Below are 12,090 nucleotides of genomic sequence, written 5' to 3'. Positions count from 1 at the left end.
TATCTCTATGGGTAAACTAGAGATAATTCATTTACAGTCAGTAAATTAAAGACCATCATGATTGATGTTGTAATGAACTTAGCAAAATCAATGGGTATTTTAAGAAGTTATCTTGAAACCATTAGTGTGAATCTCAAATTGCTAAATATGACACCTTGAAGATAATCTTCAAAATGGAGTAGATCTCGCAGCACTAGGGAGTATAATCTGATGAAATCAGTAGATACTCACTCGTAATGCCTTATGTCATGACTTAGTAAAGCGTGTAGGAGAGCACTTTGTAAAGCAATCATAATGTCGAGAACGACAAAATATAGGCTCCATCAGTAGTCATCGATAATCTGCATATGCAGTAGATCCATATGACTACCTTATGATCCCAAGCATCAATTTGAAAAACAACAGTTAGAATTTTGCATTCAATATTTGCAAGAAATTAAAAATCTCAATTGCAAATAGACGTATTAATCTCGACATGTAGCAAACATGGAGATACATACATTCCGGAATACATCGTACTCAACAGAAATACACTACTATTGCAATGAATAGTAATGATGTTGCAAACTTGATGTTCAAGTGAAAAACTTGAATTGTATAGACCTCAAATTAGATGAAATGATCTTGTATCAAGTTGCAAGATAATTCAGCAAAGTGAATTAATATTTTGCGAGAGAAAATTAATCTCAATCGCAATGAGACTGTTTTGCGAAAAAAATTATATTTCTCAATCGCAAATCGATATTGTTGTGCGAGAAAATTTAATCTCAATCACCAAAACATGTTCTAGATAATGTGGTAAACACATTGAACATGTCAAATATAAATATACACATATTTCTGGAATTGTAAAACTCAATAGAAAATGGGTTGAAATGCATATCTATACATACATGGTCTAATAAAGATGACAAGTGCTAATGAATAGCATGAGTTGTTGAACCATGTTGAGTTATCCTGAGACGTACAAGAATTACTCCAAGATTTATACACACAGCCTATTATGAAAATAGGTAAAGCCGCATGGGCTAAAGTGTATAATCGCGAAGGGATAAGGCTCCATGGCCTTTCCAATTTCCATGTGCGGTTACGAATCTAATGATTCGTTTTGGCTCACGCCGTCGTGCTACGCACCACCGTTCGCTGCCGATGGGAGGGCACTGTTGCACGTATTCGTGCTGCCGGAGCGCTAGAAGACGCCGGTGCGCCGCGGGCGACGGACGGGCACGCGGTGCGGCACGACACACGGCCGGGCGGAGTCTGTGTCCTGGGGCGCGGCGCGGCGCGGAGGCCGGGTGGACGGGCGCGCGGCCAGGGGCAGACCCGACCCGGGCAGGCGTGGCCTGGCGCGGCCGGCGCAGAGGTCGGGTGGATGGCCGCGCGGTCAGGGGCAGCCTCGACCCGGGCGGCGGCCGGGTGGATGGGCCCCTGGCGCGTCGCAGCGCAGGCGGGCGGGCGAGGGCAAAGCCTGGCGCAGGCGACGCGTGGCCATGGCCTGGCGCAGGGTGCGGCGCAGCGTGCGAGGGCGAGGCCTCGACGCGGGCGGGCGTAGCCTGGCTACTCCGGGCATGAGCGCCGCGCGGGGGAAGGGGACCCGCAACGACGGCCGGAGGGAGCCGACGCCGGCCGGTGGCCGCTATCATGACCTTTGCAGGAGAGGCCATGGCCGGGGAGCGGTCGCTTTGTCTCTCAACCAAATCGCTCTCGGGAGCGTGCTGATAATGTGTTCAGGTCCAAAGCAAAATGAATGGAACTGTCTTCTCTTTTATTGATGATTCTACATATATATAGGTACAGGGAGGACGCCTCGTTGGAGAGGCGTCTCTATGTGAACTGGCCCGACGGTCACCGAAATAGCATCCGTCGGCGGTTGGTTAATAAAGGTAGGGATTGTCCCTTAATTAAGTATTCCCACCGTCCGGAAATACTTGTCGGAGAAATGCATAAAAATGAATGTATGTAGAACTAAAATATATTTAAATACATCCATTCTTCCGACGAGTATTTTCGGACGGAGGGAGTATGTTAATTAATCTTAATAATCGTCAACCAATGTATACCCCTTAGCTAGATTTTCTTTGTCCTAACACAAAATGGAGCTTCTGCCTTCTTCTGGCTGGACACCTGGGTCCACCATCAGGCACTCGCTAACGCCTTCTCTAGTATGTTCACCCACTTCACTGATCTAAATATTATACTTCCTTTGTCTTAAAATAAGTGTCTCAACTTTGTACTAACTTTAAAAAAATTCCTTATATAACACTGTTTTAAATATTGATTCCTTATTTAACACTCCAAAAAAAATTCTTCCCTAAATAACACCAAGTGTAATTTTTTTCCCTTTCTAACACTTCGTCAAGTCCGTTAGCATATGTCGTTAAGATCTGGATTGACTGATGTCAGTATTTTCTCGTTGGACAAAATTACCCCTTTGAGGAAAAAGAAAAACAGAGACCAAACCGATCTCTCTATTCTCTCCCGACCCGACTCTTCTCATCCCCTTTCTTCCCAACCCTAGAGGCAGCGGCGAACCTCCCAGGCTTAGCGGCGGCGGAGGGCTATGGATGGCGGCAGTTCTGCGGATGGAGACGGCGTCGCGGACGACGGCCATGGCGCGGCTGCGGACGTGTCATGGCTTGCCGATGGCACCGGCGGGGCTGAGGTCAGGTCAATCCAGGGCGTCGGGCTAGCCTCGGGCTGCGGTGGGGTTGAGCCAGCATCGGGCCAGGCCGGAGACTTGGCTACAGCTGGCTCGGGCCTGGCCGGTGGCTCGGCTGCAGCTGGCTCGGGCCAGGGCGTGGAAGTGGCTGGGGTCTCCGGCGAGGGCATGGCTGGGTCGTTCTTGGCAGCAGCTTCAGGCCAGGACGGTACTCAGTTGCCGCCAGCAACATGGGCGTGTCCAGATGGGTAAGGGCCAGTCTATCTAGTAGCAATTATCATGTATAGATTGTGCTAGTTTGTGTAGCATTTGAGGAAGAGATCTTTTCACTTAATTTCGGTTAATGATCAGATTGTCTAGCAATACTCATGCATAGGTTTAAAGCAAAGTTTAAAGTTGTCTTTTTAATTCACAGGATGGATCCAAATTCGAGTTATTTGCTCAAAATTAAATTGTTTGGCAACCCAAAGAAAGCTCGAAAGGACATAAAATGTTTTTGTTTTGAGAAGGTCATCGATTGTGACTTGACAAATTATAAGGATTTGGTCGAGTCAATTGTAGAGCAGTACCCGCCGCGTTATTTGGAAGTTGCACATGTAATTGTCCATGGAGGATAGATGCTTCTACGACCGAGGATAAGTGTACTATAATGGTAATTTTTTAACTCTATTCATTTGTGAACATTTATTGCATAATTGTCAAGTGTTTTTAGCTAATTACCTCTATCTCTCTTTTTAAGGTGAAGAAAAACCCATGTGGCCATGATTGCTCTAGTACAAGAAGGAAAAAGAAGATGAAAAATGCAACCAAGTATTGGATATGTGATAAGGTGAAGGATTGGCTGATTGAAGATGCTACTCTCGGAGCGAAGGCATTGCACAAAAAGATTAAAGAACACCACAAGGTTGACATCCACTACAAGAGGGTATATATGGGTAAGAAGCTAGCTCTGAAAGAACTATATGGTGATTGGGATAGCAGCTTTGACAATTTGTATAGGTTTAAAGCACAAGTAGAAATCTCTTGCCCTGGTAGCATAGTGCAGATCGATCATTTCACTATAAAAGAAAAAAAATAGGTTTAGAAGGTTCTTCTTTGCTTTGAAACCTTGCATAGATGGATTCCTTAGTGGTTGCAGACCGCATTTGGCAGTAGATAGCACATTTTTAACATGCAGGTTTAAGGGGCAGCTAGCCAGTGCTACCGCTGTAGATGGCCATAATTGGATGTATCCACTTTGTTTTGGAATTTTTGATTCCGAAACAAATGAGAACTGGATCTGGTTCATGCAATTGCTTAGGCAATCCATAGGATCGCCAAGGGGTTTAGCCATAAGCACTGATGCTGGGCAGGCGGTGATGACAGGGGTAAAGGAAGTTTTCCCAGAGGTAGAACATAGGGAATGCATGTTCCACTTGGTGTCAAACTTCAAGAAAAAGTATCACGGAAAGGTATTTGATGACCATCTTTGGGTTGTTGCTTACTCATGGAACAAGTATATATTTGACAAAAATTGGGTTGCAATGGAGACAGCAAAGCCAGCGGCAACTACATATCTTAGGAAGTGGCACACTAGGTTGTGGACTAGGAGTCAGTTCTCAACCATTTGTAAGGTGGACTGTGTAACCAATAACCTGGCAGAGTGCTTCAATAAATGGATTAAGCACCACAAGTCCTTGAACTTGGATGACTTAATGGACAAGCTTAGGCAGATGATTATGATCATGTGGAATCGAAGGAGAAAAGTAGCAAAGAAGTTAGCTGGCTTATTAATTTTGCCCCTCATAATGAAGAAGTTGAATGCAAAGAGTAGAGAGTTAAACTTGGAGGTGGTAGAAAGCTCAGAAGAAGTTGCTGAAGTTACTCAATTGGGAGGCAGTGGGTCTTTGTCGTCAACTTGCATGACAACACATGTTCTTGTAGACAATGGCAAGTTTCCGGCCTTCCTTGCAAGCATGCTCTAGCATTCATCACATCACTTGTCAATGCACATATACAGAATTATGTGGACTCGTATTACTCCATTGACAAGTTTAGGTCAGCTTATGGCCAACTAATCCCTGCTATGTTTGACAAGACCCAGTGGCCTGAATCTAACCATGGATTCTTCATGCATCCACCCTAGTTAAAAGTTGTAGTTGGTCGGCCCCAAACTGAGAGGCATAAGGGTTGTGGTGAGAAAAAGGGGGAAAGTGGCCAGCACTTGTGCCCTATTTGCAAGGAATACGGGCACCATTGGCATAAGTGTAAGAAGGGTAACAAAGATGACATTGCTGCTTTCATGGCTGTGAGGTAATCAACTATCCATCTAATCTCCTATTGCATGTTAACTACTTTCTTGCATTATTGTTTTGTAATCACCTATGAATGTTCACTACTTTATCATTTCTCGTGTAGAGAACCACCAAAGAAGAGGAGGAAGACTACTAAAACATCCGAGTCATCCATTGTGCCAAGAGGTGATGACGCGCCGGCAACCGCTATGTATTTTCCAGCAAGGTTACCGATTCTACACCAATGCTTGTTCCAAATGATAACTAACTTTTATTTGTGCCAAACAAAAACTGAGTTCGATTTGTATGTATTCATGTAATCCATAGCCAAAACTTGGAAACTACAACCAAGAAGAAGGGAAAGCATAACCAAACATTGGAGACTACAAACAAGAAAAATGCAAAGGCGGGGGGGGGGGGGGGGGAAGGTGACCTTTTCTGTTTCTGGATTTTAATATCATATATTATGCATAGTTGATATTGTTGTTTGCTGCCATACATGTATCAAATATATCCATATGTATTGTTGTCATACATGCACTACAATAATTTGACAGCCATGTTGTTATTTTAAGGGCCACAAGGAAGATGGAGCTTGCTAAAAAGGATCAAAACAATCCGATGGTGCCATTTGACAGCCCTGCAATGGGCACTAGAAGCAAAAAAGCTTACCCAACTAGCCCTGCAATGGGCACAAGAAGCAAAAGGCGGCTCAGCTTGTGAACTCCATCTAATTTCTTTCACTTAATGTCACTTTTGTTGCTGCTCATGTCATGTTGTGTGGACTTGGAGTAATGTATGTGAACCTGGGTATGATGTGAGCCACTTTTGGGTTGCTAATATGATGTATGTGTGGACTTGGGAGTAATGTATGTGAACCTGGGTATGATGTGAGCCACTTTTGGGTTGCTAATATGATGTATGTGTGGACTTGGAGTAATGTATGTGAACCCGGGTATGATGTGAGCCTCTTTTGGGTTGCTAATATGATGTATGTGTGGACTTGGACTTATGTATGTGATTCTGGGCATGATGTGAGCCACTTTTGGGTTGCTAATATGATGTATACCTATGATGTATGTGAGTCATATATGTGTACTTGGATGTGAGTCTGGATGTATATGGAGTGCCTCATGCCATTGGCAAATTTGAAAGGTGTGTGTTGAACAATATACATATGAATTGTGTCATAGGTTCTGCCCAATTTTGAATTAAATTTCAAAATAAAAGACTGTCCAGAATTGCATGTTGACAAGGAAAGTTCTGCCCAGTTTTGCAAATTAACAGCAGGAAAAAGTTATTGATCCCCATGTGAATGATTTTGATCACAAGTTTGCATTAGGGGTAAGATCGTCTTTTCATGTGCCATTTAACACCGTTAGTATTCAAAATAGACGGAAGTGTCACAAAGGGAACAAATTTTAGCATTGTTGTAGATAAGAAAGAAAAAGTTTTACAGTGTTAAATAGGGCACAAAAATTTAAGCAAGTGTTAAATAAGAAATTCTCTCACTAACTTTAGAGGGAGTAGTTTGCCCGCTCATTTTGATCTGTGTGCATTTTAGACTTTGAAAACACCTAACAAATTTCGAGTCTTCAAAGTTGCAGTCGCTTCTGTCCTTGCCCTTCTCCACCAAGCATGCGTACCCATTCCTCATGCAAGAAGACACCAAAGACATGAATATCCATTACTCCCTCCGTTCCAAAATAGATGACTCAACTTTATATTAAAAAGTTAATACAAAGTTGAGTTATCTATTTTGGAACTGAGGGAGTTCATCTGACGCCTCGCGCTCCAGACAAGGTCAAAGTCCTAGCCTAGCTCATGCTGCGGGCGCCAAAGTCCATCGCAAGAGTAAATCTCCACCGAGAAACCACGCTTCATTCATTTCTTCAGTGTCCTCACTACGCCATAGTTTTTGCAACGCTTGGGCATCCATCTTCTTGCTTTGGAAGACCTACACTCCCGGACCTATACTCCCCGCCCCGCGGGACACGCCACCACCCATACAGATGCATCCCAAGGTTTGGCGATTCGCCTTGCTCGTCATACTTCAGAATTTGCCAAGAACACGAGGGTATTCCGCCACAGATATCAAGCAAACTATAGGTGGAAAAGAAATCTCAGTTGCCAATTTGCCATCAAAGGCATCAGACTGGTAATCTGTTTCACAATCTGATATAGTATCACACACACACAAGCCATGGATTTCCTTTATTTTGTCTCATCTACAGGATACTGCTCTCAACGGGGGCAAAAACGCCTAGGGAAAATCCATGAGGCTTGCATGTAATCCAACACATGTTACACCAGTTTAGTCACGGTACTCTGCCATGAACGTCTCATGGAACACCGTGAAGCGGGAGATGATCGCCGGGATCTTCTCCTCCTGCGGAAGGATCGTGCACCTGAAGTGCCATGTGCCAGGAACCTGTCGAGTACAGAGTATCAATGGCAATGTTATGGCTTAGGGTAAAAACACTGGAAGGGAAAGTAGGTGTAATGTATATTGTTCAAAACCCAGAGTCCATAAATGCTTTCACTAACAATGGACAAAACGTTTCAGTTCGGGCATGTTGGTTCCATATCTATGTTGCATAAGTTCAACACACACACAGAAAAAAAAAACTTGTTCTTTTATTACGAAAAAGAAACTATATGATTGTTACCAAAATAATGCTAGATTTATGTCCGAACCAATAGTATCAGCGACTACAGGCATCAAAATTGCATAATCTTTCTATCAAGATTGAATCTGCTCACCTGTCCAAATCCAGATCCAGGGACAACAACGATTCCAGTTGACTCAAGGAGACGAAGAGCATAGAATGCATCAGGTGCTTTGTTAGCAGCTTTAGCGGCCTCAATCGCCTTCTGTGGTAGACAGATTTGAGGGAACAGGTACATTGCTCCTTCAGCCTTGTTGCAAGTAATTCCCTCAAGTTTACTGAATGCAATCTCCAATGCCTGTGATCATGAAAGCAGCAGTAACAAATTTTAGCGTGTTTTCAACAATGCATTTAGGGGTATGAGATATAGAACCATGGTGCACCTTCGCACGACGAGCTAATGATGCAAGGATCCCATCTTTTTCTGCCTTGTATGAAGCATATGATTCATCACTTGCCTGCAGAAGCCATTAATGGTATTTATCTGAAGAACTTTGTATTCTCATTTAGGTGTAGAAATTTAAGGAGCATCATGTCACTGACCTTTGGTGGGTTCATGACAAGACTAGCAAGGATCTGGCCGGTGATATTGGAACATAGGTTCACTGATGCTATTTTGTAGATCTGCTCTCTTACTGGAGCACTGAAGCCAGTAATCTCCATGTAACCACCTCTTTTACCACACTCACCATAATATCCTGGTGGTAGCACCAAAATAGTTTTGGCAAACCAGCAACATTGTGAATAGAAGAATAAGCATGTGGATCTTTCTACTTACCCTTAGAAACAGATTGATATGATACTAGAGGGAGATCCTCCTCGCCGTATCCCAAGGATCTCACTATCTTCTTGAAAGAGTGGAATTTCTTGTTGTCAGCGTAGATGTTCTCTTGGTATACCTACCAATAGATAAATGTCATGAATGTTACACACAACGGAAGCAATAGAATTAAGCAGCTAAAAGTGTGTTGTGATGCTTTGAGAACCATTATCCCTCACCTCATCAGCCAGAAGAACAAGACCCTCATTTTTGCAGAACTTCACTATGTCATATTGGTTTTCCTCAGCAAGTACCTATAAATAAATGGACCATCATAATTATTGATCTTTTCTCCTTTTTAGTTATCTTAGTCACCTTCAGAATATTTTATACATATTGCAGCCCAAGCAAAAAAGAATTATACCCTAAGCTATCCTACAAAAGAATGGAGAAATGTACTCACTTCAAGAATACAAGAAATGCATGCATTATGTAAAATATATGGCGTGGACACCATAGTTGCAGCAAGCCAAGAAGGTTTTCTGGACCAGAAGGAAAAAGATGAGTATAAACCTGTCCAGTAGGATTTCCTGGATTGATAACCACCAAAGCCCTAACGTCGATGCCTCTTGACCGAGCATCTTCGAGTTGCTTCTTAACATCAGAGATTTCCAAACCCCAGCCTGTCGATTCATTGAGATAGTATGGGACCTGAAAGATATGCTCTCAATTCAGGATTTGGTGCCGCATGAAATATAACTATACTAAACTTAAACTTCGTTTGCCAGGCAAACAGGCAGGATACATACAAGAGATCCGCCATGAAGAGCTATAGAAGCCGAGTACAAAGGGTACTGAGGAATCGGGACAAGAATGCCATCTTTCTCATTCCTTATCAGTAATTGCATCATCAGGTGCACCTAACAAGGGAAGAGTAACATGATATAAGAGTTAACTACTTAATGTTTGTTCATACATTGTCTAGCAATCGAAGGAAGAGGTAAATTTCATACCCCAGGACTTGCTCCGTCTGTAAGAAAAATATCATCAGCATTAGCAGGGAATCCATCTCGTGAAGCGATCCCAGAAGCAATTGCATCACGAAGTCCTTTTATACCCTAGGAGAATGGTAAAAAAAAAAGTCAATCCAAGATTCCACATTTTTCTCCTTGCGGCAAGTAATAAATTGTGCAATGAGATGATTACCTGGCTATGACTGTATGCTCCTGTTGCTCTTCCAGGTATCAAGGCAAGAATCTGCTTTGCTCGAGAAATAGAATCAGCACTGCAACAAGATGAAGCATCAGGTATAATATGCAACAGGTTCACGCTAAGACAAATGAATTAGTTCTAGGTATTTTTCATAATCAATCAGAAGTGGAAACACACAGCACGTATCGATTTTTAGCACTGATAAAGTATAGGCTTAAAATGTTGCAGATTGATGCATCACACCCTATGGAATACTTTTACTCCGCAACTGTGTTTTTGCAATTATTCAAGTTCATTTGAATCGCAAAAAGTTAGCATGATAGCACTTGGTTAAGGGTATCCGTCAAAATATCCTCCCATACTAAGTTTTCCTTGCATTTGTTTCATGCTGATGAGCTACAATGATGCCGATATTCACCTGAACAATGTTTTGATTTCCTCTTTTTTCAACAGGTCTGGATGATCACAAAGTGCAAGAACCTGCGATATACCATGTAAGAATCCAGCGGAACAAACTTTAAACTCTGCAGGTACAAAATTCACATACCTCCCTGAAGAATGTAACTGGTTGCTGACCAAGAGATTGTGGGTTCCCAATGTTACAATAGAGGATCTGCAAGGGGAAAAGTTGAATGAGCTAAGAAACTGTACAACATAACAAGAAAACTATCTATAACATTAACCTTCAGAATCTATGCTTAAGTACCTCATCAAAAGGTAGAGATCCTGGTTGAGTTTGCAGCTGTTGCTGCAAGCGCTGGAAACAAAAAACAAAATTACCTGGTTAATCAATTTCTAAATACTTAATGGCACATGAACTGGCGTCTTTCAGGAAATGCCAGGTAACACCCTCTGTTTTTAAAGCGTATCGAACTGTTACTAATACCAAGAATTCCTTGTCAAAATTCAGAATAAAAGTGCATCCTACTAAACTTTTATTAGACTTGGTGATTATCTAAAAACATGAGTAAAGATTTAGCTAAACTCTGAATACAGGAGATTTCAAATTACAGAAATAACACTTGTTGGCCAGTTGAAATACCTGAGCATGGATGACAATCTCTCCACGCACAGCATACTCACATTTTAAAACCTGCAACAGTCATCATAAGATAATTAACGAAGTGGCTAGTTTTTGGAAAATGCACATAGTTGATCAAATGATGGTCAAAATTAATCAGCAACTCAAATAAATAAAACACAGAATGCCAGTAAATTCTTGAAAGTGGAAATATAATGAACTTATAATCATGTCAGAGATGTGGACGGAATGCTATGCAGTCATATGACCATGCAACGGTAAAGACCTCCAGGTGAAAGAACATATGCACAGAGACAAGTGGTCTGTTCACCAGATGCCCTGTCACCAACTAGAACATGTGAAAATCTTCACAAGTGACAAACTGGCAACTGAGCAGCATCTATGCTACAGTATCATTTAAACAACAATATTCGTGCTTCAGCATCAAAGATGTCATTGTTTATAGTGCCAAAGAAAAAAAAGGATGCGGACTGCCACCGTCACACGAAATAGTGCATGCCAGCAGCTCAACAGTACCGAGATCTACCTGCTGGCTAGTTTTCCCTCTCTTTTTGCGGGAACTGACAGCACCAAGGTAAAAACACAACACTACAGTACAGACTTACACTTCTAATACTGCTGAATGACTCTAATTTGCAGACCAAGAGTTCATCAGTTCACTCTGAACTAAAATCGAAATCTTTAGATGATAAGTTTGCACTGAAAAAAATCCTCGCTTTCAACTTCGAACTATCAGATCCAGAACACTAAAGCGGAATAACCAAGCGTGTCAACTAGCACCACAAGCGCACGACTGAATCAGAAACAAGAAACTAAGAAGAATCCGACGAAGTAAGACCACATCCAAGTAGACGGCCGACTACCCGACTCACAGATCAAATCAGCAACCCGCCCCCCGCCTCGCCGGAAGCGCCCAAGAAAGAGAGCAAGAAACAGACAGGAGAAGCGCCGCCTCACCTTGGGGTTGAGGTTGTCCACGGCGACGGTGGCAGCCATGGCGAGATCAACTAAGGCGAAGGGGGGCGGCAGAGCAGCGAGTATATCCTGACGCCTCTAGCTGTCCGTCTCTATCTCTCCGCGGTTTTGTGGCGACTCGGAAGGGAGAAAGGAAGGCGATGTGCTTATAAAGAAGGGAGGGATCGGGACGAGGATGGAAACAAAACAAGCGGGGGAGGTGAGGTGTTCACCCACAGGAAGGGACGGAGGAATGGAAAGCGGGGGGAAGCCGCGGGATTGCGGGTGGGCCCGCGGGCGCCGCCGTCCTCAGGCTCAGCCGCGGTTTCGTCTCGGCCTTTTGCTCTCAGAAAGTGTCAAGATTTCTTCTCTGCTCCAAAAAAGTCCGGCCAATCCTTATTGCGTCCACGCTGCCGCTTTCTGTCATACTATATGTGAGTTGCAAATTTTCCCTTTGCCTTTTTGTGTTTCCTATTATTTGTCTTTGCTTTTTGGCTCCGTGAGGGGTTGGAGAAGCAATT

General features: G+C 43.0%; 1 protein-coding gene and 1 long non-coding RNA gene across 5 annotated transcripts; one reads left to right on the top strand and one right to left on the bottom strand.

The window, feature by feature from the left end:
* Positions 1-1,449: 1,449 nt before the first annotated feature.
* On the top strand, positions 1,450-5,327 carry LOC123111109 (uncharacterized). 3 transcript variants are annotated; one of them, XR_006454139.1, is made up of 5 exons: positions 1,450-2,907; positions 3,075-3,311; positions 3,399-4,951; positions 5,057-5,158; positions 5,260-5,327. It is a non-coding gene; the product is annotated as an uncharacterized lncRNA (long non-coding RNA). The 3 variants fall into 3 exon arrangements; XR_006454133.1 differs by having other exon boundaries at positions 1,450-1,883; positions 2,519-2,907; positions 5,057-5,326; XR_006454130.1 differs by having other exon boundaries at positions 5,057-5,326.
* Positions 5,328-7,038: 1,711 nt separating this feature from the next.
* On the bottom strand, positions 7,039-11,823 carry LOC123111103 (alanine aminotransferase 2). 2 transcript variants are annotated; one of them, XM_044531792.1, is made up of 15 exons: positions 11,573-11,823; positions 10,616-10,666; positions 10,280-10,330; positions 10,121-10,186; positions 9,992-10,053; positions 9,568-9,646; positions 9,375-9,479; positions 9,171-9,281; positions 8,935-9,072; positions 8,601-8,675; positions 8,380-8,500; positions 8,145-8,299; positions 7,985-8,059; positions 7,696-7,899; positions 7,039-7,363 (listed from the first exon to the last, which is right to left on the bottom strand). In XM_044531792.1, exons 1-15 carry the CDS (start codon positions 11,609-11,611, stop codon positions 7,247-7,249), a joined length of 1,449 nt encoding a protein of 482 aa, XP_044387727.1. In that variant the 5' UTR covers positions 11,612-11,823; the 3' UTR covers positions 7,039-7,246. The 2 variants fall into 2 exon arrangements, with proteins under 2 accessions (XP_044387727.1, XP_044387726.1); XM_044531791.1 differs by having other exon boundaries at positions 9,992-10,186.
* Between the last annotated feature and the right edge of the window lie 267 nt (positions 11,824-12,090).

The sequence above is a fragment of the Triticum aestivum genome, chromosome 1B (assembly GCF_018294505.1).
Source record: "Triticum aestivum cultivar Chinese Spring chromosome 1B, IWGSC CS RefSeq v2.1, whole genome shotgun sequence".
Classification (NCBI taxonomy): Eukaryota; Viridiplantae; Streptophyta; class Magnoliopsida; order Poales; family Poaceae; genus Triticum; species Triticum aestivum.
This window is presented reverse-complemented; position numbering and strand designations above follow the sequence as displayed.